The sequence below is a fragment of the Cucurbita pepo genome, chromosome 10, assembly GCF_057944985.1.
Source record: "Cucurbita pepo subsp. pepo isolate OVF chromosome 10, ASM5794498v1, whole genome shotgun sequence".
Classification (NCBI taxonomy): Eukaryota; Viridiplantae; Streptophyta; class Magnoliopsida; order Cucurbitales; family Cucurbitaceae; genus Cucurbita; species Cucurbita pepo.
The window spans coordinates 18,350,179-18,375,277 of NC_141807.1; the positions used below are offsets into that span (position 1 = coordinate 18,350,179).

The 25,099-nt window shown below is 37.8% G+C and overlaps 3 protein-coding genes across 4 annotated transcripts; 2 read left to right on the top strand and 1 right to left on the bottom strand.

Annotated features, from left to right (window-relative positions):
* The first annotated feature begins 1,799 nt into the window (after nt 1–1,799).
* Nucleotides 1,800–3,889, top strand: LOC111803411 (protein WHAT'S THIS FACTOR 9, mitochondrial). Its single transcript, XM_023687794.2, has 2 exons — nt 1,800–3,197; nt 3,337–3,889. Exon 1 carries the CDS (start codon nt 1,837–1,839, stop codon nt 3,109–3,111), a length of 1,275 nt encoding a protein of 424 aa, XP_023543562.1. The 5' UTR covers nt 1,800–1,836; the 3' UTR covers nt 3,112–3,197; nt 3,337–3,889.
* A 3,258-nt stretch (nt 3,890–7,147) lies between these two features.
* Nucleotides 7,148–13,872, top strand: LOC111803413 (lipid phosphate phosphatase delta). Of its 2 annotated transcripts, XM_023687796.2 has the most exons (8): nt 7,150–7,583; nt 7,660–7,755; nt 7,833–7,907; nt 7,992–8,122; nt 10,820–10,923; nt 11,006–11,134; nt 12,993–13,108; nt 13,269–13,872. In XM_023687796.2, exons 1-8 carry the CDS (start codon nt 7,422–7,424, stop codon nt 13,674–13,676), a joined length of 1,221 nt encoding a protein of 406 aa, XP_023543564.1. In that variant the 5' UTR covers nt 7,150–7,421; the 3' UTR covers nt 13,677–13,872. The 2 variants fall into 2 exon arrangements, with proteins under 2 accessions (XP_086983933.1, XP_023543564.1); XM_087127807.1 differs by lacking the exon at nt 7,660–7,755 and having other exon boundaries at nt 7,148–7,583.
* Nucleotides 13,873–17,007: 3,135 nt separating this feature from the next.
* Nucleotides 17,008–23,638, bottom strand: LOC111803421 (serine/threonine-protein phosphatase PP2A-4 catalytic subunit). The gene is made up of 11 exons (XM_023687816.2): nt 23,346–23,638; nt 22,368–22,424; nt 21,689–21,772; nt 21,017–21,088; nt 20,791–20,862; nt 20,424–20,464; nt 19,234–19,300; nt 18,056–18,247; nt 17,846–17,935; nt 17,633–17,740; nt 17,008–17,501 (listed from the first exon to the last, which is right to left on the bottom strand). Exons 1-11 carry the CDS (start codon nt 23,436–23,438, stop codon nt 17,436–17,438), a joined length of 942 nt encoding a protein of 313 aa, XP_023543584.1. The 5' UTR covers nt 23,439–23,638; the 3' UTR covers nt 17,008–17,435.
* Between the last annotated feature and the right edge of the window lie 1,461 nt (nt 23,639–25,099).

Below are 25,099 nucleotides of genomic sequence, written 5' to 3' on the forward strand. Positions count from 1 at the left end.
ATAATTTGACAAATTTATGGTAAAAATTGAAGGATAAAAATGGACAAATGAATAGAACAGGGCATTGAAACCCTCGATCTGGATCGAGAGGGCGTCGGTGGTTGTACGAGCCGAGCATAGCGGTGCGATGACGGAGGCTCGATAGAGCTTCGTGGTAAAAATTAAAGGATAAAAATGGAGAAAAGAATGTTATTATTATTATTATTAATAGTAAAAATTGAAGGATAAAAATGGACAAATGAATAGAAGAGGGCGTTGAAACCCTTGATCTGGATCGAGAGGGCGTCGGTGGTTGTACGAGCCGAGCATAGCGGTGCGATGACGGAGGCTCGATAGAGCTTCGTGGTAAAAATTAAAGGATAAAAATGGAGAAAAGAATGTTATTATTATTATTATTAATAAGAGTAAAAAAGATTATTATTCTAATTTTGCTCTGCACAAAGGGCAGGAATTAGTGAGTTGAAGCCAGTTGAGGATACAGGATTTATGGAAGACGTGACCGCAGGGGAGTCGCCTCACCTCCGTTTCACCACGGAGCTCATCGCAACAAACGCTGCAATCTCCCGCCTCCTCCGCCCGAAACCCATCAAATTCCTCCCTCATCACCCTCTCCATCACCCACGCCGCCGCCGGTTCTTGTTTCCGAGGGATTTCCAGGTCCAGGTCCACCCAGATCGTCTGGACTAAATCGAGATAGACGATAATGTGGAAGTTCCGATCGTGGTCGCCGGCGGCCAATTCAAGGGCGAATGTGGCGATGTCATCGAAAATGGCGTCGGAGGTGGCGGTGGAGATGTTGAAGGTAGAGAGAAATTGAAGGAGTAAGAAGTGGGAAAGGAACGGCGGGTGTTGAAGGTCTCGGAGAAACAGAGGTAAGAGAGTATCGGAGATTGGGGTTTCGGGGGTTTGTTGGAGGAGTTGGTTGGAGGATGGAGAGACGAATTGGTTGGAATAGGCTAATCGGAGCTCGGCGTATTGCATGGGTTGGGCGTCGGTGGCTACGCCGGTGGTGTTGAGGGGGTGGGTGTGGATGCAATATTGGAGAGACAGAGTGTTGGGGTTAGACATGGCGGATGGCGGTGTGGAACAGAGGGTTCTGCTTTCGGATTCATTTTATAAGAGAAGAACATTGGTTTAGTTTTGGAAAATTTTGGGAATTGACCGTTGGGTTACCCATTTGGAAAATTTTTCCACACTTCCAAACTGCTTCCATGGCTGTGGTGTTTATGGAAAAATTTTCTATTTCCAATCCTCCTCTCTCTCCAAACTCAAGCCTCGTATACATTTTTCGTTCCCTTCCGTTCCGTTTTGTAGCTTTGTTGGACCGCTGACAACATTTACGTTCGCCTATCGAAATTGCTTGTGCGAAATCTAGGCTTGTCTGGCCATACATGTTGTTCGTGCGTGTATGTTCAATCGTCTGCGACACAACAACTTTGCATCTCATTATCATCTTAGTTCTTAATAACACGATACATGCATCGTGATGCCCTCCTCTGTCTTCACATGTAGCTTGTAGCTGGTGGGAACTAACTCATTTTAGATAATTAGTTTTTATTTTTATTTTTATTGAGTTAAATTAATAAAATATTTTAACTAAATTAAATTTTATTTATTATTAAATATATTAAAAATAATATGTCTTCAATTTTATTTTTTTAGTTTATTCAACGTAAACTAATGTTTTCTAAGTATAACCTAAAAAAATTTTAAAAAATCTTAAAAACCCATCTTTATAAATCTATGTAATAAATAAATAAATAAATAATTAATTAATTAATTAAAATGAAAGAGCTTCTCTGTCGAGCTGGAACATTGCAAATTCCGGATTCTGAAATGAAGAGCTTCTTCTTTTCCACCCTAATTCTTCCATCGCCATTCCTGAGCCCTAATCCTTTTCTGCACCTTCAATGCCGACGAATTGCGAAGGTTCGCCTCAAATGGGTCAAGAATCGGAGTCTCGATCACATCATCGACACGGAGACCGATTTGAAGGCCGCTTCCCTCCTCAAGGACGCCATTAACCGCTCTTCTACTGGCTTCATCACTGCTAAATCCATCGCCGATTGGCCAAAGCTTCTCGGCCTCACCATCCCTGTTCTTCGATTCATCCGGAGGTATCCAACTCTCTTTCACGAATTTCCTCATTCTCGTTACGCTAATTTGCCTTGCTTTCGTTTGACGGATACCGCGCTGCTTTTAGATCAGCAAGAGAGTAGTATTCACCAAATTCATGAGAGCGACACTGTCGAAAGACTTTGTAGAGTTCTTATGATGATGAAAACTAGGGCTATTCCTCTTCAGTCGTTGCGTCCTTTAGAATGGGATCTAGGTCTCCCGTGTGGTTTTGAGAGGTCATTGATTCCCAAGTATCCCGATCATTTTCGATTAGTGAAGGCCTCGAATGGGGATTGGTGTCTGCGGCTTATGGAATGGCGCGAGGAATTTGCAGTTTCAGCCTTGCAAAGGAGCAATGAGAGCTCTCAATTGGGAGATGCGTATAGGCAATTCAAAAGGGGGCGTACCACATTGGCTTTTCCCATGAGTTTTCCGAGGGGATATGGGGCACAAAAGAAGGTAAAAGCTTGGATGGAAGAGTTTCAGAAGTTACCTTACCTTTCTCCATATGAGAGTTGCAGGCAAATTGACCCCAACAGTGATCTCATGGAGAAACGAGTTGTTGGGGTTCTACATGAGCTTTTGAGCCTCACTCTTCACAAGAAAACTAAAAGAAACTATTTGAGAAGCTTGAGAGAGGAATTGAATCTTCCCCATAAGTTCACTCGAATCTTCACCCGTTATCCCGGAATCTTCTATCTGTCTTTGAAGTGTAAGACCACGACTGTTTCTCTTAGGGAAGGGTATCAGCGAGGAAAGCTAGTGAACCCACATCCCTTGACACGTTTAAGGGAAAAGTTTTATCATGTCATGAAGACTGGTCTCTTTTACCGGGGCAAAGGTGCTGCATTGATAGAAAAGGAGGGCATTCTGCTTAATAATACAGCCGAGGAGATGGTGGAGAATGGTTTGGATGTTGAATCAGATGAGACGGGTGATGATGAATGCTTAGAGGACGAGAACTCGCAGGCAGAGGAATCTGATTCAGATTAATGGAGTCTGATAAGTGGATCCTCCCTTTGCTAGTTGCCAAAAAAGAGGGACAAAAATCAAGCCTCCTATGCATATATATGCGAAATGTGAGTTTACCCTTTTCCTAGTTATTCCTTCATTAGTTTCGTTCATCACTTGTCTTGGAGGAACTTAAAGGATATTAGGGAGCAATTGATTTGATTGCAATCTAGACGGATTGAGTGATATCTTTTGTTTTGCTTGCAGTTTCATTGGCTGATAACTCCATTCGAGGGATCAACATTGTCCCATGCAAAGCAATGCTTTATAGTTTATGCGATAAAGACATAAGCTATAGAGGAAAGAAATGGTTTGTGGTGACAGAGATTTGGAAAGATGGGACTATCCGCTTTCCCGACCCAGGAAAAGAAATGCTGAAGCTTTGCCATGTAAGAAACAGCTTCGTTTTCATACTAAATGACGTTCGAACCAAAACTTGATCCAGCAACAAGTTAAAGAGGACATGGCTGGTAAAGAAATTATATATTTGCTTCTTTAGTTACATAATTTATGACCTTCCTTTGTTTCTGTTATACATGCATTGAAGGCTGAAAATAGTTGTTTGGGGACTTCTCCTCTAGAAGGTTAGACAATGAGAGTCATTTTGTTGGCGTTTCTCTGTTAGAAATCATATCTGGAATTTTATTTGTTAGGTTGTAGACTATGAACAATGTTGAGACAAGCTAAGCTATGCATGATTTTCATGGTGCTTGTGTTGTAAAGCTTATCAAGCTTACATTTATAAATTTCATTCGCCTCAGCCTTTTCGGGTTAGACCGAAGTGTGTTGTCCCTGTTGCATGCATTTAGTGATATGAACCAAGGCATTAATCATGTAAGATAAACTTCAAGGAAGATGTGAAGAAAATGTTGTTCAAATTATCACAATATGTTGCAATTCATGTCACATTAAAGAAGAATCAAACTTCATTTATTCTTAAATGTTTACAAATTTTGGTTAGAGTAATGGTGTTCCTTTATTGTATTTTAAGGTTAGTGGTTAATTATGGTCATAAAGGTTAGTGGTTAATTATGGTCATAAAGTATGAAGGTTACCACTCATGAAATGCCTCATGGAATGTCAAGAATTTTCATTTTATGGCTATATAAAGTCATGTATGTTGTGTTTGTGACGTAGACTTGGAAAATGTAGTAAAAATAGCTTTTGTGCTTTTTTCTCTGCAATTTTATATAGTTTATATTGCATATCTAGAATCATTCAAGCTTGACATGATTGATATTGCTCGTGGAGTGATTTGAATCTCAAACAAGTGTTATTGACTTGAGATATTTGATCAACAAGGTAATCCGAATTTTATTTTCCCTTGAGGTGACATCAAATTGATTTTTGGGATTTTAGCATTTGTGAACTAGGAGTTTGCATATCCAAGTTCCTACGAGGGTTTCTTATCATTTAGTGTATGAGGGTTTTTAGATTCAACTGACCTAAGGTATTCCTTATCATTTAGTGTACTCATAGATAGACCAATTCATATATTTGAACGGTAACCTTTTGTACTATAAAATAGAAGCAGAATATATATATATATATATATAAAGAAGAGGTAGGTTCGTTAGGATGCTACTCCAAATGAGAATTTATTGAGGTTATTCGTGAATAAGATAGGAGAATTTATTGAGGTTGTTCGTGGATAAGATAGGATACTAATTGTAAAACGAAGTGGTTTTTCCACTCTAGAATGGGGCATCATAGACCTATATCAAAATTTTAGAAAACGAAGGATCGAGCCGAGCATTAGGGTAAATAGGCTCGAGATTTGGATTTTTTAGAACTCAAAAAATTAGTTTATTATTATTATTATTAATCTTTGAGTCATATAATTGTTGCCATAGCAGAAGCATAAATGAAATTCATGTTTATGGGTTTGTTTGAATCATAGATATTATCTATTATGTCATGGGTATAAATTCGTATTTTAGTATAATTAATTTCTGGCGTGTCATATATATATTAAACATTATTAGTTTGTATTTGTTTTACCAAAATAAATCATAATTAAATAATTACATTTAAAATGTTAATATAATATTAATAATTGTTTAATATGTTTAATTAATTTAAATTTTGTCTTTGCCATAATAGTATATGTTTTTATAACTTTTATTGATAAAATATTAATTAATTAATTAAATGTAAGAAAATAAATTAATGTAATCATAAATTAAATTTAGTATTATTTAATCTATAGGTTAATTAATTAATCAGTTCAGATAAAAATAAGTAAATATTTTTGCATTAAATTACTAACATTGACAATAAAAAAATTTAATTCAATTATTAAAAGATAATTAAATAAGCATAAATTATATACTTTTGAAACTACCTATTGAATTATAGACAGGAATTGGACCTAAAACTAGTGTGTTTGAAATTTGAAATAAGGACTTAGTCACTATTCAAAGCGTTAAAAAGGATCTAGTAGATGGGCCGTATAATCTCGAGAGTGAGTCTTACATACCCTGAGATCGATAATGACACCTAAAAACACTAAAACTTTGTTGGGAGCAGAAAATGCACACCTTTAGAAGAATGTCGTCCATTGGTAGCAATTTAAAGGTGATATGAGCAAATAATTCGAGCCAGAAACAAGATACACGATCTAAGCTTATAAAATGAATAGATAGTTGGATTGAGAACCCGATCTAGAGTGCAAATTCTAGATACATATAATTAATTAACTACTAACTCAATAAATTAATTATTCAATCAAATTATATTTAATATTCTTTTCAGATAAATGAGATTCAGGGACGTGACTGGAAAGTTATGTTAAACTCCATGATCCAGATTTTGAACTTGTTTAAGGTTGTGTTTACTTTTGTGTTGTTTTGTTATTTTATTGTAAAATATATGAAAATTATGGTTTTTTTTTTTTTTTTTACTTTTTTTATTTAACTCATATTAAAATATAAACGTTTTCTATTAAAATTAATATGTGTCAATAATAATATTGAGTCTCGTTCTTTAATATAATATACAATATTATATATATATAATTTTATTTTATTTACATATTGTTAAATTTATATTTATATTTTTTAATCTAATTAAAAAAAAAATTATTTTACCTCAATGGAAGGGTCCAAATTAAATTCTAATTTTTGCCCTTTTTTTTCAACTTACCATTTTCTCATAATCACTTAATAACTTCTACAATTTTAACTCATCTAAATTTCTAAACGTTAACATTGTTGCTCTCTCGAATATCTCAACTTTTTAATTGTTGCTTGAAAATAGAGAATTGGGTTGTTGGATGAAAGTCACCAATCGGCTGATTTAGAGAATGATCATGGGTTTATAATCAATGAATACTATCTTCATTGGTATGAGGCCGTTTGGGCAAGCCCAAACAAAGCCATGAGAGCTTATACTCAGGACAATATCATACCATTGTGGAGAGTCGCGTTCATTTAACATAGTATCAGAGCCATGCCCTAAACTTAGTCATGTCAATAGAATCCTCAAATGTCGAACAAAGAACTCCAAAAGAAAAAAGAGTCGAGTCTCGGGCTTCTCGAAGGCGTGGTAAAAAATGACTAAGACTCCAAAAGAAAAGGAGTCGAGCCTCGATTAAGGGGAGACATACTTTGTTCGAGGGGAGATGTTAGATGAAGTCCCACATCGGCTAATTTAGGGAATGAATGGGTTTATAATCAAGTCATGTTCGTTTAACAGGGTTGAAGGAATACTATCTTCATTAGCATAAGGCCTCTTGGGGAAGCTCAAAGCAAAACCACGAGAGCTGTGAGAGTCCGGTTCGTTTAACAGGGTTGAATTATAAACTTTGTTCAGGTTGGTCGAGTCTCAATCCAATCAACTCAAAATTTAGTGTTTGTCCAAATTATTTTCTCCGCCCAACCCAATTCAACTCCGTTCCTAATTTAAATAAATTAACATTTAAGAGTTAAAGTGATTAAATTACTTAAGCGGCAACAAAAATCTCCTTGACTCAAAATTTTTGTTAATCATTGATGAACTATCAATGACGTTCTCAAATTTGTTCCATTCTTCAAATCTTTCCCTTTCATGGAACGATGCTCTCCGCGTGCTGGCACCAAAAGCTACCAGTCAAAATCCCAACGAAGCCTAACCGAAACCCACACCCCACAGCCCTGAAAGATGAGCTGAATGTCTCATTCGTTTCTTCCCCTTTTCGAATTCAGGCGGATTAATCAATTTTACACCAATCCAACCCTACATTCTGTTTCGGCCTTTGATTTCTCTTCGATCCCTCTCGTTTTGGAGGGAGGAAGAAGATCAAAGAAGGAGAAATGGAAAGCGTAGCCGTCTGGCAAACGGTGGGTTTATGTGGGTTACTATCGTGGATTGGTTTAGCTTCCTACATTAACCTAACTCACAAGCTTCGATCCTTGCTGCAACCTTGGGTGGCTCGACATGTTGTTGCAGGCGCTCCTCTTGTTCTTCGAATTCAGGTTTGCGATTTGTTGAAACTGATTATGCTTGTGGTTCATGTTTGGATTCGTTGTTTAAGGGTTTGTGGGTTTGCAGAGATATCAGAATTCGTTCTTCGATGCCCTGTTTTCTGGGTTGTCTTGCATTGTTTCTGTGTCGTTCTACACTGCTTTTCTTCCGCTGTTGTTCTGGGTATGCTTTGAATCTCTCGCTAATCGTTTATCCTTCACTTTGTTGTTCATTGGCTTACTTTTTGGGTGAAATTGTAGAGTGGGCATGGGAAATTGGCTCGGCAAATGACTCTTTTGATGGCGTTTTGTGATTACTTGGGGAATTCCATCAAGGTTACTAGCCTTGTTCTTTTTGGTTTTTCATAACTTTAAGGTTCTTATCCTCTTTTGTCCTTTTTTTTTTTGTGTACTTTGTAGGATGTGGTATCAGCTCCTAGACCCAGTTGCCCACCTGTTAGGAGAATTACTGCCACCAAAGGTGAGGAAGAAAACGCCATGGAATATGGATTGCCTTCTTCTCACACGCTAAATACAGTTTGTTTATCTGGGTATGTGGTTCCTTTCCCTTCATGGTTCATATGCTTGCTATTTCCTTTTTGGTATCATATTGTTGTGTGAGATCCCACATCGGTTGGGGAGGAGAACGAAACGTTCTTTATAAGGGTGTGGAAACCTCTTCCTAGCTGATGCGTTTTAAAACCTTGAAGGGAAGCCTAGAAGGGAAAGCCCAAAGAGGACAATATTTACTAGCGGTGGACTTGGGCTGTTACAAATGGTATCAGAGCTAGACACTGGGCGATGTGGCAGCGAGGAGGCTGAGCCCCGAAGGGGGGGTGGACACGAGACGGTGTGCTAGCAAGGACGTTGGGTCTCGAAGGGTGGATTGGGGGGTCTCACATCGATTGGAGAAGGGAATGAGGGTCAGCGAGGATGTGGGCCCCGAAGGAGGGTGGATTGTGAGATCCCACATCGGTTGGGGAGGAGAACAAAACATTCTTTATAAGGGTGTGGAAACCTCTCCCTAGCAGAAGCGTTTTAAAACCTTGAGGGAAAGTCCAAAGAGGACAATATCTGGTAGTGGTGGACTTGGGCTGTTACAAATGGTACCAAAGCCAGACACCAGGCGATGTGACAACGAGGAGGCTAAGCCTTGAAGAGGGATGGCCACGAGATGGTATGTTAGCAAGGACGCTAGACTCCAAAGGGGGGTGGATTGTGAGATCCCATATGGGTTGGGGAGGAGAGCAAAACATTCTTTATAAGGGTGTGGAAACCTCTCCCTAACAGACGTGTTTTAAAACCTTGAGGGAAAGCCCAAAGGGGACCAAAGAGGACAATATCTGCTAGCGGTGGACTTGGGGGTATTTTTTTTTTTCTCCTCTCAGGGTGCAGTTGCGGTTCATTCTAGGATGTGATGAATCTTTGTTTATAACGGGTTACGAGACTCGAGCCTCGACTTAGATTTTCACGTGGGTGATGCTGATGTTTATAGTGACTTAGTTGCCTTTTCAGCTTTTGTTGAATTTGTGTTCTGTGCTTGTAAATTTGATTGATCTAACTGATGTATATATAATCTTCATTGAGAGTACCAAGTGGATCAGCAACTATAGGTTTGGCTGGGAGACATGGGAAAGATGATTAGCAGAATTATGCCTTCCCTTTCATAGTGTGGATGATTTGGATGGAAGGGGTCTCTTTCTCTTCAATTGAACACAGTTTGGTTAGCTAGGATGCTCCCAAACGTGCTTTAAATGTGAGAATAGTGATATGCATAATTGCAAGCATTGAGAAGTATCGGGACACGAGAAAAAGACAGATAAAACAAAAGGTGCTCGAGCTCCATTGAATCCATTTTCTGAAGGACACACTTCAAGGTTGGAGTGTGAGATCCCACATCGGTTGGAGAGGAGAACAAAACATTCTTTATAAGGGAATGGAAACCTCTCCCTAGCAGACACGTTTTAAAACCTTGACGGGAAGCCTGAAAGGAAAAGTCCAAAGAGGACAATATCTACTAGCGGTGGGCTTGGGCTGTTACAAATGGTATCAGAGGCAGACACTGGACGGTGTGCCAGCGAGGACGCTGAGCCCCAAAGGGGGGTGGACACCGGGTGGTGTGTGAACACTAGGCAGTGTGCCAGTGTGGACGTTGAGCCCCGAAGGGGAGGGGACTGTAAGATCCCACATCAATTGGAGAGGGGAACGAGTGCCAGCGAGGATGTTAAGCCATGAAAGGGGTGGATTGTGAGATCTCACATCGGTTGGAGAGGAGAATAAAACATTATTTATAAGGGTGTGGAAACCTCTCCCTAGCAGACGTGTTTTAAAACCTTGACAGGAAGCTCGAAAAAAAAGCCTAAAAAGGACAATATTTGCTAGCGGTAGGCTTGGACCGTTACATGGGGACTTTTTTGAAGGAGTTCTCATCTCAACCTTATCTCTAGAATCAACAAGTAAAAGACTAACCTTCTTATGAACTTCAACTTTGCAAGTATTCTCAAATGTTGGAGCAAGTAATGGATGTCAAGTGACTCGAGTTCCAAAAAAAAGCTTGAAAGTTATCTCAAATGAACGGGAAATGATCTCAGATACTAGACCCTTCTTAACACAAAAGTTTGAACGGGTTGAAAACAGATCAATATTGTGACACCCCAAGCGCACCACTAGCAAATATTGACCACTGGCAAATATTGTCTGCTTTGGTTCGTTACTATCGCTGACAGCCTCACGGTTTTAAAACGCGTCTACTAGGGAGAGGTTTCCATACCCTTATATGTTTCGTTCCCCTCTCCAACCGATATGGGATCTCACAATCCACCCCCCTTGAGGGTCCAGCGTCCTCATTGGCACACCACCCGGTGTCTAGCTCTAATACCATTTGGAATAGCCTAAGCTCATTGCTAGCAAATATTGTCCGCTTTGGCCCATTACGTATCACCGTCAAACTCACGGTTTTAAAACGCATCTATTAGGGAGAGGTTTCCACACCCTTATAAGAAATGTTTCCTTCTCTTCTCCAACCGATGTATGATCTCACAAACATAGTTTATGAGAGGTTACGTTGGACCGAAAAGTTCCAGCAGCTCATTTTTCTTTGATGCATTTGATCTCATTTTTAATTTTCTTCGTTGTTTTGGACTCTATCCAGTTTAGGATTGCCATAAAATTTCATTCTACAATGTATTGCCTCTTTTCAGCCTATATTATTGTCTTGACAGCTATTCTCCATGAATATAATCGTGCAGATACCTCTTGTATTATATCCTATCTTATACTGAAGATATACATGCCTCCTACCAGTTCGCAGGATTTGCCCTTGTCTGTCTGCTTGTAGGCCTCATTGGCTTGGGTAAGCCTTTGAGTAAAAACTTATGAATTTTATACCTTTCTTGGTCTACTTTTCTGATATGAAAGTTTTCATTCTATGGCAGGGAGAATATACCTGGGCATGCATAGCCCAATTGATGTCATTTTTGGTCTTGTTTTCGGCCTGATGATTCTCTTCTTTTGGTTGAATGTTCATGAATACGTCGACACCTTCATTACCTCGGGCCAAAACGGTATCGTCACTTTTTCACACTTTTGTCGCTATCTTTTCTCGAGTTAAGTTTAGGTTATGTGCAGTATTTTTGGGAGATTGTTCTTCTTCTGAGAAGTAGTATTTGTTATTTTCAATGAATAAGATGCATATTCAATGAGAAAAAGGAATTCAAAACAACAAATTCGCACGAATTAGATAAGGGTTTCCACAATATTTGTCACAAACAATCCGTCACATCACACTTGGGCTGTAATAGCTCAAGCTCACCGCTAACAGATATTGTCCTATTTGAAGCTTCCCTTTCGAAATTCCTCTTAGGGTTTTGAAAACGTGTCTGCTTGGGAGAGGTTTCCACACCCTTATAAGGAATGTTTCACTCCCCCTCTCTAGTAGATGCGTTTTAAAACATTGAGGGGAAGCCCAAAAGGAAAAGCCCAGAGAGGACAATATTTGTTAACGGTGGGGTTAGGCTATGATAAATGGTATCAGAGTCAGTCACCAGGCGGTGTGCCAGTGAGGACACGGGCTTCCAAAGGGATTGGTTGTGAGATTCCATTTCAGTTGAAGAGCGGAACAAAGTATTCCTGGTAAGGGTGTGAAAACCTCTCCATATAGCGGTGAGCTTGAGCGGTTACAATTAATCAACGATGTTGAGTTTATATCAGATTCGAAATTAGACACTGCTGTAGAAGCTTATAATATGTCCTGGTAATATGTCCTCAAGTGACTATGAACCAATAGTTATTGTTAGGAATCATGAATCTCCACAATGGTATAATATTGTCCACTTTGAGCATAAGCTCTCATTGATTTGCTTTTGGTTTCCCCAAAAGGCCTCATACCAAAGGAGATAGTGTTTCTTACTTATAAACCCATGATCTTCCTCTTAATTAGCGAATGTGGGATTACTCCTTTCAATAATCCCCAACGATCCTCCCTTCGAACAAAGTACACCATAGAGCCTCTCCTGAAGCCTATATAGCCTTCGAACAACCTCCTCTTATTCGAGGCTCGACTCCTTTCTCTGGAGCCCTCGCACATAATACACCATTTGTTCGACACTTAAGTCACTTTTGACTACACCTTCGAGCCTCACAACTTCTTTGTTCGATATTTGAGGATTCTATAGACATGGCTAAGTTAAGGGTACGACTCTAATACCATGTTAGGAATCACGAGCCTCCACAATGGTATGATATTATCTACTTTGAGCATAACCTCTCATGGCTTTGCGTTTTCCCAAAAGGTCTCGTACTAATGGAGATAGTGTTTCTTAGTTATAAACCCATGATCTTCCTCTTAATTAGCTAACGTGGGATTACTCCTTTCAATAATCCTCAACAATCCTCCCTTCGAACAAAGTACACCATAGAGCCTCTCCTGAAGCCTATATAGCCCTTGAACAACCTCCTCTTAATCGAGGCTCGACTCCTTTCTCTAGAGCCCTCAAACATAGTACACCATTTGTTCGACACTTAAGTCACTTTTGACTACACCTTCGAGCCTCACAACTTCTTTATTCGATATTCGAGGATTCTATAGACATAGCTTAGTTAAGGGTATGGCTCTAATACCATGTTAGGAATCACGAACATCCACAATGGTATGATATTGTCTACTTTGAGCATAACCTCTCATGGTTTTGCGTTTTCCCAAAAAGTCTCGTACCAATGGAGATAGTGTTTCTTACTTATAAACTCATGATCTTCCTCTTAATTAACCAACGTGGGATTACTCCTTTCAATATTCCTCAACAGTTATTAGGTGTAATCCACCATCCCTGTTCGGGGACGTTAAAATATTACTAATGGATCATGTTCTGCTGTTTTTTTTTTTTTGTTGCTAATCTGTTTGTTGAATGCAATATCTGGGTGCAGTTACATATTTCTGGGGTGCCTTAAGCATTCTATTGCTCTTTGCTTATCCTACTCCTGAGTTCCCTACTCCAAGCTATGAATTCCACACGGCTTTTGATGGCGTTGCGTTTGGAATTGTAAGCAACATTTCTTTCAAAGTGCAGTAATTATAATATAATTGATGAATGTTCTGTGTTTTATTGGTATCGTTTTGAAGGATTATACTGTCAAAAGCTCCCTGTTCTTTAGATGTTTGGTTAAATCCTTCAAATATATAAGAGAAATTCTGTTCTACAGATATCAGGGGTACAGCAAACATACCATCAGTTTCACCATGAAGCCGTTGCGCGTATCTTTACTCCGCAACTCCCATTTGCGACGTTTGTTGGTCGGATGCTTGTCGGTTTACCGACCATATTAACGGTGAAGTTTTGTAGCAAAGCTTTGGCTAAATGGATCCTTCCCATTGTTTCAAACACCTTGGGTATGCCCATAACATCAACCAGCTATATCCCAATGCTAAAATCATCCTCAATTGGTAAGGTGGATGGGAGCAAACAACGTGGTCCTCTGCATAAGCTGTTCTTCTTCTCGAGCCAGGACTCGTTTGACGTCGACACGGGTATTAGGTTCGTTCAATATGCTGGCCTTGCTTGGTCTGTTGTTGATCTTGTTCCTTCTCTTTTCTCTTATCTGAACTTGTGATTTGTTAGCTACAATCAGTTCATCACGTTTAACCCAATTGAATCCTGAGTTCTCTGTAGATCAGATGTCCTTGTGTTGTGGGCATTATTTTGTAAATGAGGGCATTTTTATGGCCTTAATTGGCGACTATTATATGAGAAACTAACTCCGGAAATGGGTTGTATACTGAGAAATTGAGGAAAAGATAATTCCTTTACGAGCATTAGTAGTTAATCAGATCTCATATCGATTGTAGAGGGGAATGAAACATTTCTTATAAGGGTGTGGAAACCTCTCCCCAGTAGATACATTTTAAAATCGTGAGACTGACGGCGATACGTAACCGAGCCGAAGCGGACAAAATCTCTTATGGTGAGGTTGGATTATTACAAATGGGATCAGAGTTAGGTACTGGGCGGTGTGTCAACGAGGACGCTGGGTTTCTAAGGGGTGAATTGTGAGATCTCATATCGATTGGCAACGAGGACGTTGAGTTTCTAAGGGGTGAATTGTGAGATCTCATATCGATTGGAGAGAGGTACGTAACATTTTTTATAAGGGTGTGGAAACTTCTTCCTGATATGCGCATTTTAAAATTGTGAGACTGACGATGGTATGTAACAGACTAAAACGGACCATATTTGCTAGCGGTAAGGTTGGGTTGTTACATTAACGTTTTCAAATTGCAATTACGCATGAACCAACTAATAATTAACGATCACAAAGTGACTGATTTCATGAGTTCAAAAACAAAAAGTAGTAAGAGGTGGATAAGTAATTTTCCTATTGTTTGCTCGTGATGACGTTCCTGTTCCAATGTCTGTTGGTCATCGTTTTCGGCATCTCCTTTTCCATCATGTCCCACGTTATTGGTCAAGTTATCCCTCCATTGGTTCTGTTCGTTGGAAGTTTTGATGAAGTGAGTATTATCTCCACCTATGACACTCAGAAGTTTTGATGAAGCAAAATGACACACAAGTTGGAGAAGATGACCATATAGTTAATGTTTAGTTTCTTGGCCATTCATTTTTTAACGAATTTGAAGCTTCTTAGAGTCTGTTCTACGAGCCATTTTCACTAGTTTTATTCTTTTGATTTAATGTAGGACATATCGAGGAATTTTAGAGAATTTGAAATTCTTGAAGACCCGAAACAAGCTCGAAAAGTCGACAAATAAGTAATTACATAGAGCAAGTGTTAAGAAATACTTTAGGAGTTGATTAAGACTATGGGCAAATGATTAGAAATCATGTTTAGAAGCCTAGTTAAGCTAATTTATGGTAGCTAAGTCTAGAAAACTTGATAGTTTACGATTTAGCACAGTACTTAGTTTTACAATTTTCGTCGTGTATAATTGTGAAATCTGATAGAGTTAATATGCTTATAAGTTTTCTAGCATGTCTTAGTTGATGTATACAAGCATGTCGTATGTTTATATATGTTGATAAATGTATGATTTAGGGTTTGGGAACCCATTTATGCCAGGTTATGCTCTTGAACAATACTATGTGCTCTAGAATATATTTCATGAATATATTAAACAAGGTACCTGTTCTACGTTATTATGGTCCTTAAATCTAGTTTTGGATTCCACGAAACATTGAGTTGAACGGTATCTTGTAGGGACTATTAGGGCGCAACCCTATTCGTAAACTAGCTAAGAGGGGATTAGAGTCTACTTGATACAGAGATTTCAGCTATCACTCATAAATAATCCCAAGAGTTATAGAAAGTATACTACTGAGGTAGCTACCGTTGTACTTGGTGGGAAATTGTAACCTTTTATAGTTCTAACTTGAGAGGGTATTCAAACAGGTAGTTTATTGTTTCTACTTGAAAAGGTCATGCAACAAGCATTTCACTGTTTATGACAGAAAAGGTGATGCAACAATTTATTGTCTTATCTTGAAAAGGCAATATGATAGGTAGTTTACTACTCCTGAGGCAGGTAGTTTACTGTTCTGACTTGAGGAGGGTGTACAAACAAATTGTTTATTGTTTTCGTTGAAAAAGGCGATGCAACAATTAGTTTACTGATCTTAGGAACAGGTAGTTGGTGCCCGACATCGCTACGGTGAATCTTCTGGTTAAAGCTCAACAGGCAGTCATGTGTGCAGTACCGTTACTACTTTAAGAGCGGAGGGCTTCTCCATACTGGTAAGATTTAACCTAGGCCCTTTCCATGGGCCATAATGACTTGCAGCACAATTAGCATGAGGTTGATGATGGACCTAAGAAAATGTAAAGTATAGAGCCTGTCTATCTCAGAGCTCTTCATAAGGGTCACGAATTTCATAGCCCATCGTAAGGGTCATGTATCTTAGAGCCCTTCACAAGAGCAACGAATCTCAGAGCCCACCGTGAGGGTTATGTATCTTAGAGTCCTTCATAAGGGCCATGTATTTCAAAGCCTATCAAAAGGGCCATGTATCTTAGAGCCCGACACAAGAGTCGTACTTCAGAGCTCGTTACAAGAGCTAGGTAAAATAGAGCTTACCATAGAACCTTATAAGTATACACTCCTAGAGTAGAAGTGTATAGAGTTGTATGCATAAGCCTTATAGGGCAAGAATAGACTAGAGAAAACTTAATGGTTAACGATTATAGTTGAGTGTATGTGACGACTTGTGATTCGAGGTATCAAAAATCAGGTAGTTACATTGAGTCCACTTCCTCCCTTCCGTCCAAGGTTGTGTTTGGATCCATTTTTCTAGTGATAAGGTTGTGAATGAGGCAACATGTTATTGTTTCTCTAGTCTGGAACTAATTAGAGGGGCATTTTTCGAACAATGATCCACCTCCCTTTTAGTATTAACAATTGTTAAATATTTTATACCCTTAAGAACCTTGCCAAATGTTCGGAAGTTCCGCTATTCAATCCTTTTCCTTCTTCTTGTTGTATATCTCGTTCATACACATCTTCCTTTTGTTTCTCGAACCTATAGTGAGTTACAGACAGAGTTCGAAAAGGTCAAATCTTAGATGATTCCATCATACATGATTGAGTTGCGAAAACTTCTAGATAAGTATCCCACACCTGAACTGAATTCTTTCTGATTAAAGTTCTACTTTTGGTGAACACATTAGGTCGTGATATGGAATCTATACTACATCAAGGACAAAGTTGAAAGCCTAGAAACCGTCTCATCAACCTTGAAATTTATCTATAAACTACTTGATTCTTAACATCATGAGTTGCTACTGCATAACAACCCCTTCAATGTCAATACATTGGGTTAATATTAAACGTCTATTGTCCCAAGCATACTACACAATATTGTAAAACATCTTCCATCCATTCTCGGACTAACAACAAGAGTCATCATTGTGAATCAGACAAAAGAAACTCATCTGCGTAAAAATACGATTCATACTGAAACTTCTTGAAACAAAAAGTAAGAATTCCAATAACTTCAATAGTTTTTTTTTTTTCCAAACACAACAGGAACTAGTATACGAACTAACTTACACCTAGCAGATGAAAAAACACCAGCACTATAATTTACCACAACAGATGTAACAAAATTAAACTACCTTGAAATATTATGGAGCAAGTGGTGGCCGCAAATGGCCGAAGGGGCGAAAGAAAGTTGAATAACTTTGTATCTCGAGGATGTCTTGATCTTCAAATACAAATCAGAAGGTTTTCTATATAAAAAAGTTTTAGTTCGCAGGCAAAACCACCAATGCATGGCAGCATAAGTCACAGGATCTCTCTGACTACAACGATGCACAAACCATTATGGTATACAGGGGAAGGATTCAACTTAGCTGGCTGCTTCATAAGAAGTAGTCTGGTGTTCTACGCGTGACGTCGGGTTCTCCTCTTCTGGGTGCTGGCTCAAACTGATAGAGAAAAACCATGCAGAGAATAGAGCTAATCAATCAGCTATGGATACTTATACTATTGCAGGAAATAAAGCAAAGATGAGTATTGTTTGTGAATTCTCATGGTTGTGCAAGTTTGAGAAAGAGACCTGGATAAATGTATGACTCCTGCAGTCATCAACTTCTAAAATTGAAGCCATGTTCCCACAACGATAACAATAGTTAGGCGCACTGAAAATAGTAACCACCTTTTGTTCCTGTTCAAACAAAAGAGAGTCATCATACCAGAAACTTTTAAATCCATAAAACAAGATTAGAATAAGAGATTTATAGGTTGAGAAAATATTAAACAAACATATTACATGAGCCCAGTTAAACCCATCCATGACCAGTTGATGAGCTCTAGCTATCAACTTTAAATTATTCATGTGATTGAATTGTTCAGATATGTCCTGCAAAGTAGGATATGAAACGTCAGATTGAAAACCCCTTAATTTTTCATTCTATATCAGCATAAGAATCAAAGGGCAAGTGTGAAATAACAAAAACCTCGATGCACGGTTCGAAATTACCTGGCCAAATGTATACCCAGCACCCCGAGGTGAAATGCCCCAGCCACATCGGTCATCTGGATCAGACCATAATAAGTCACACATTGGACCTTCATGTGGAACCTCTTGAACACGGTCAAAGTTTCGAATGTTATCAAGGGTTTCAATGGATGGGGACAGCCCACCATGTAGGCAAAATATTTCGGACTCAACCTGAAAGGAAAAACAAAAGCCAATAAATAAAACAATTGCATCAATATAATTTTTTTTTTAGGAGAAAAGGTTATGTTAAGAGGTTGCTTGATAATAATCAATAAGAGGCTGCTTGATAATAATCAATAAGAGGAGGCTGCTTGATAATAATCAATAAGAGGAGGCTGCTTGATAACAATCAATAAGAGGCTTCCAGATAATAGTTTTGCCAGTTTTCTGCTATTACAAGATTGTTATGAAGTTGCTTGATAATAATCAATAAGAGGTTGCCTGATAATAATTTTTTTTAGGATAAAAAGTAATGTTAAGAGGCTGCTTGATAATAATTTTGTCAGTTTTCTGCTATTAAAAGTTATGTTAGATTACTAATAATTTGTTTGTTTTATGATCCAATTACTAAAGTGCTTGTAATATTGTAACCAAAATTTTAAAACTAAATGGCTATAGCAATAGTATTTTTCAAAAGGAAACATAACATAGCAATTTATTTTAAAAAAAATGGATGACACGGTCATTCCAAAACGAATCAACCCACCAAAAATAAACCATAATAAAGGAAAAAAATAAATATAAAAAGAGTTCCAGACGTTGAGGATGAGAAACAGACACCAAAAAGGAGGTTAAGCCTAACCGCAGTCTACACCTCCCCAAAGATTCTCCTAATTCCTTCAAAGCCAAGTGTTCCACAAAAAGGCAAGGAAACACCACCTCCACTAATATCAAGCGCAACATTTATACCAGCCAAAGCACATGGAAGGTCACCCAAAAAGAAATCCTAAATCAAAGACGCAAAATTCTCCATAGCATATGATCTATCAGGCTCACTGTAAACTAAATTTATTTCATACTATGTCCTTCAATCACATAAAATATACAATGTATGAAAGGCACCCAAAAAAACAAGGCATGATATGTTGGTTCAAGGAGGTAAATTGTTTAATAAAAGCAATCATTAACAATGATGCTGAAAAAAAAAGATCACTAACCAAGGCAGTCAAAGGAAAATAATCAAAAAGATCTGTAAATGTCTTCCATACATTAGCATTGCCATACCTACAAGTACAAAGAAAAAGACATCATGCCAAACATAATCTCAAATCACATAATGGAATTAAACTTTACCAACAAACTGTGACAAAGTAAAGATTTTACCATAGATAGATAACAAAATGAAGTAATATAATCATTTACCAAAGAAAAAACATATAACCATGAATCTTTTCATCATTTGCAAAGAAAGCTTTTATGCAGTGAATTGCCATATGATGCCCCATCAAAGACGCTTCCTAAAATTTTCCATCTTTTTGGAGTTAGTCACTCATCAGATTACCACAAATAACTTGGTGCATTTGGTTTGTGATCTGAAATCATAAATTTCAAAACCAGAGATTTAATGAAAACAGAGTTGTATGTGAGGAGGTGCTCCTAAGTTCACCTTTCTGGGAGAACAAACTTTCGTGCCATGCTATTCATTAGATTCTTGATTGGGTTGGAGAGGTAGTCTGACAAGGTCCCAGAGGTGGTGAGATTTATTGTCTCCTTGTGGGCATCAGGTAACTATGTCTTTTTGTAATTATGATTTTAGTTTGATGTTGGATTGGAGTCTCTTATTGTAGGCTGCATTTTGGGACTCCCTTATGTTAAACTTATTTTTGTATGCCCCTGTATACTCTTTCAATATTTCAATGAAAGTTTGGTTTCTTACCAAGAAAAAAAAATGAGCATTGTAGCAGATTTTGAAACTTGATCTTAATTTAAAAAATTGTTCAAATATGTTTAAACCATAAATGGTTCTAGTTACCAAGTAAACATTAGGTTAAATCTCAATTGTTACCAACTACTTAATGAACATGTAAAAAACACTTCCAAATGGTCATATAATTTGTAAATATTATATTATACATATTTTAATTAAACAAAATCCAAATTGCATACCAAACCAAGTCCATTATTTCAACCTAGTTATTGTACAAGGTTACCAGATTCATCGATCTAAGACATTGTTAGTTTCTTACATTGCACCCAGTGTTTTGTCATTGATTTCTTTTATCCAACGCTAATAAATTTCAGCACAAGAATTAAACATCAGTGGATATACTAACCCTACAGTCACATATTGATCATACAGATTATCCCCCAAAATTTAAGACAGAGAAAGAGAGACAGAAAAACTCACTTCCTTAAACATTCGTCATAAAAGCCATAAACCTGAGTGATCTGAGAACCAAAAAGGAGAGAAGATGAAATTAAATGAAACAATTCCCCAAAACAAGACACGATGGAGTGCAAAAAGAAATACAATTACGCACAGCCATTATTCATTCTAGAATGAACTCATGAAGTAGTCAAATGGAAGAAAACTTCAAAGCAGAAAGCAGCTAGATTATTTTTGCTCTACCTCGCTCCACTCCCAATCCCAACTTTCTGGATCAAGCATCAATTTAAAATTACAGTATTGGCACTTGGGAAAAAAAAGAAGGAAACTGTGTGCATCGTTTGTTCAAACATGCATCCTGAACCCAAATATAGTGTAAAAATCATACCTGACGACTCTCATGATTCCCTCGTAGAATGGTAATTCGGTGAGGATAACGAACCTTCAGAGCCACTAATAACTGGAGTATGGTAGACAACCATAAATATTAGCTCAAATATATCATCCAGCCAAAATCTACAAGTCTTACATTATGCATGATTGGTATGGAGTATATGGATGCCTTGACAGAATGATGAATAGGAAAATCAAATAAATTGGTATCATGCACTTACCGTGACAGTTTCAACAGAATAATATCCCCGGTCCACATAATCTCCCATAAACAGATAATTGGTGTCCGGACACTGTCACAATATTACGTAAGTATAGATTCAAACCTGATGCAGAGGACGCTCAAAAGAAATCAACTCACAAAACATCATCCATAAGTAGAAAAGTAACAATAATTTTGAAGGGCAATCTATTTCCCTTTCTAATTATGAAAGGCAATCTATTTCCCTTTTTACCCTTATTTTCACCAAAAAAAGAACACATTATTAATTCGACGTTTAAATTAGTTCCTAAACTTCAATTATAGTTCCTAAATAATCAAATGTTCTATTTTAGTCCCTCAATTTTCAAATGCTTTGGTTTAGCCCAGGCCCAGGTAACCATTTGAAGTTAAACCCATGGAAGAAAGAAGTATCCTTCTGCCAGAGTAGGTCAAAACACTCCTTTGGAACTCTAAATTTATTAGAAATGTGTAACCTTTTCAATCAAGTGGATGAAATTCTTAGGTTTTTGTTCAAGTAAGCTACTTTTCACAATGTTTTCTTTTTGAAGCTTCCCTTGTCTCTCAGGACAGTGACATATATATTATCTTCACTCCTTTTTTCAGCAGGGCAAAAAAAAAAAGTTCTTTCTTGAAATAAAATTAATGAATATTCATATAGCATAACTTGTACCTTCCCTCCAATTTGGAAAAGTTCTGCAAGGTCATGAAATTGCCCGTGAATATCTCCGCATATTGTTACTGGACTCTTCACAGGCTGAGTGAGGACAAAAAGAAAAAAAGAAAAGAATTCCATGTAACATGTACAAAGAAGCACAAGAAGTCTGATATAGCAATCATGAAAAATAAATAATTATGTGCTACTCCTGCAATTTAAAATTGAAAGGAAATTTGAAATGCTAGTTTTTTACTATAAGCTCAACTCCAATTCATTTATTTTCAGATTAAAAAGAGTTGTATTAATAATAAGCATAATAAAAGGGAGGGGGGACTGCCTGTCCTCCCTGACCAAATGGTCACAATATTTTGAACCAAACGAAGTTTGGTTCTCAAAGACAAAAAGTAATAAAATGAAGAATAGATAGCACAATATCTTGCTCCACATGAATCGGTTATGAATTTACATTCTAACATCTTAAAACTGAAACGATAAGAAAGAATGACGATGATCAATCACAAGCATGCACGATATAATTGTAATAAACAATAGAGACAGAACTTGTTAACATGAAGAACCTCTAATCTCAAGATGTATATCTTCCACTAGTAAAAGAACCCAAAATCAAGAGATATTCCCAAAATAAAAACTTAGATGGGTCAAATAAAAAGGTCTGAAGGCACAAATATAATACCTGTACATTGCTCTCTTCCATTAGAACCTCTTTGGCTTTGTCACACAATGCCCTAACCTATATAAACAAAGGAATCATGTTACTTTTACTTCAAAATGTGTCATAGAGTCAAACTCACCCAACTTAGGCCTAGCAGAAGGTACAAAACTATGTAAAAGTCAGTCAAAGCTCATAGGTCGAACAAAAGGATCGCAACATCCTGTGGACCTATACTATGGCATCCCTATGGAACTCCCTTCATCATCAATTTTGTAATTACACCGTGCAATTATTCTCGCCTAGGGGAGCGACTTTTTATAATCTTCTACGATTTGTGAAGGATTTCATATCCTCCTATATAATGTACTATCTAGAGAGTAACAAATGGAATTTGCATTCCAAGAATAAGAAGGAAATCATGAAATAAAGGCAATACAGATATCAGGATTCATTAAGGGCTCATAAACACAGCAGAAACTCATTTCTAAATGAAATTGAAAGATACAAGAGTAAGAAAATAATGCTGTTCGTTGCCCTTCCAGATCCCCATGTTGAAAGTGGCATAATACCGATATGAAAAAAGTGCTGCTTCAAGGTTCAAACACAGCGAAATCAACAACTCCATTTTTCATTTCAACAACATAAACCAGCAATTTACGGTAACAAGATCCACTCACACCATTCTACCTAAATCATTGCTGAGAATCCAAAAAACAGTAAACAAAAAAATTCCCATCCAATCAAATAGCCGTCTCCCAGTTTTCCATTTTCCATCCACAAGATTCAATCACCATCTTCTACTAAAGGCACCCAATCAAATAGGCAAGATAAGATCGCCCGCCCAATAAATTACAATCAGAAAAAATGGGAGAGATAGAACCATAGATTCAACATTCAAAGGCTCCCATCTTCCACAATTTCTTTTAGGTCAAGAAACAAGAATCACCCAAATCGGAGCCACACGGAAACTAGAACAAAACGATCAATCGAAAAACGAACCTGTTGCTCGGAGAGCGGCTTGCACTGCATGAGCTGCGAGATCTGCTCGTCGAGGCTGCTGTTGGCCTCGGACAACATCGAATCCGTGCCCATACCTGCACCCGATTGAGGCGGCCAAGGTCTGAAGGTTCAGAGAGAAGGCCCGGGCGGAGCGTGAGACTCCACTGCGGCGGCGGGCAGTGGGCAGAGAGAGGAGGAGAGGATTGAAGAGAGAGAGAGGGAGAGATGGGGATGCGCGTGAAAGAGAGAGCGAGTGTGGAATTGAGATTGAATTATAGAAACCAGCAAATGCCGATGTGTGAGTGAATGGCGATGGATTATTGGATTGAGTGGAGGGAATTAAATTATTAAAAAAAAAAAAAGAAAAATTATTAAAATTAAAACTAAATCTAAAGGTAATTGATTTTATTCCGCTGTGGGAGCCTCCATGGGAGCTCAGATGTTGATGACCAACAAGGACACGCCACGTCATTACTCTTGATCACACACCTAAGTCTCGGTTAAGAACGATGATGATCTATGTTTCACACCACACATGATTCCATGGATAGTTTTATTTGTGATCGAGAGTGTGATACATTAGAAAGTGTGAGATCCCATGTCGATTGGAGAGAAGAACGTTGCATTTTTTATAAGGATGTGGAAACCTCCCCCAGCAGACGTGTTTTAAAACTGTGAGGCTGACGATGATATGTAATGGGTGGATAATACCTACTAACGGTGGGTTTGGACTGTTACAAATGGTATCAGAGTCAGATACTGAGCGGTTTGCTGGTGAGGACGTTGGGCCCCTAAGGGTTGATTGTGAGATTCTATTGGAGAGGGGAACAAAACATTTCTTCTAAGGGTGTGCAAACCTCTTCTTAAAATACGCGTTTTAAAATAGTGATGCTGACCACGATATGTAACGAGTCAAAATGGTCAATATCTGTTAGCAGTAAAAAAAAAAAAAAAAAAAAAAATCTTCAACCTTCCTACTTTGGACCTAAATGGATGTATAGGTGGTCGAGAATTATTTATCTTTTTACATATATAAAAAATAAAGTAATAAATTAAATTAAGACTCAAATTAGTAAAAAATAAAGTAATAAATTAAATTAAGATTCAAATTAGCGCATTTAATCACTGTCATAAAAATAAAGGACAGAGACTAAATTGTTACTATATCAACGTTTAGAAGTCAAAATTGACTTTTAACCAAAGAAAAAAAAATATTGGGTTAAATTGTAAATTTTGTAAATTTAATCTCTATCGTTTTTAAAATGTTCTTATTATGAATTATTTATGAGCGTTTTATCAAACATATAAATAAACTAACTTTTAAACCATAAAAACTAAATCCTATATTTCTGTTTCAAAAAAAATATATATATATGAATGACTCCCTATTAACTCATTTTCTGGGCCATAATCATCTTGTAGGAGAGATGACCAGAAGCAGGAACCATGATTCTCTGACGTTTACAACCTTGGCTGAATAGAGGAACTTTCAACCTCGACGACGTCTCCTCCTTCTCCTGCATCTTACGTTTCTTCGAAATCATCTTCCAATCGGAGTTGCCGACGAGTGCCTGAGAAAAGAGAGATTGCAGTCAATATTTGAGAGAAAAGGATGAGGGGTAGGTCAAGAAGGTAGAGGGGGTTACCTGAAGATGGCTCTCGGGAAAGGGCAGAACGAATGGGTTCGAGGAAGCGGCAACTCGAGAAGAACTGCTTGCAGGCGGGCGGGCCAAGAGGAGCAATTCCGCTCAGAT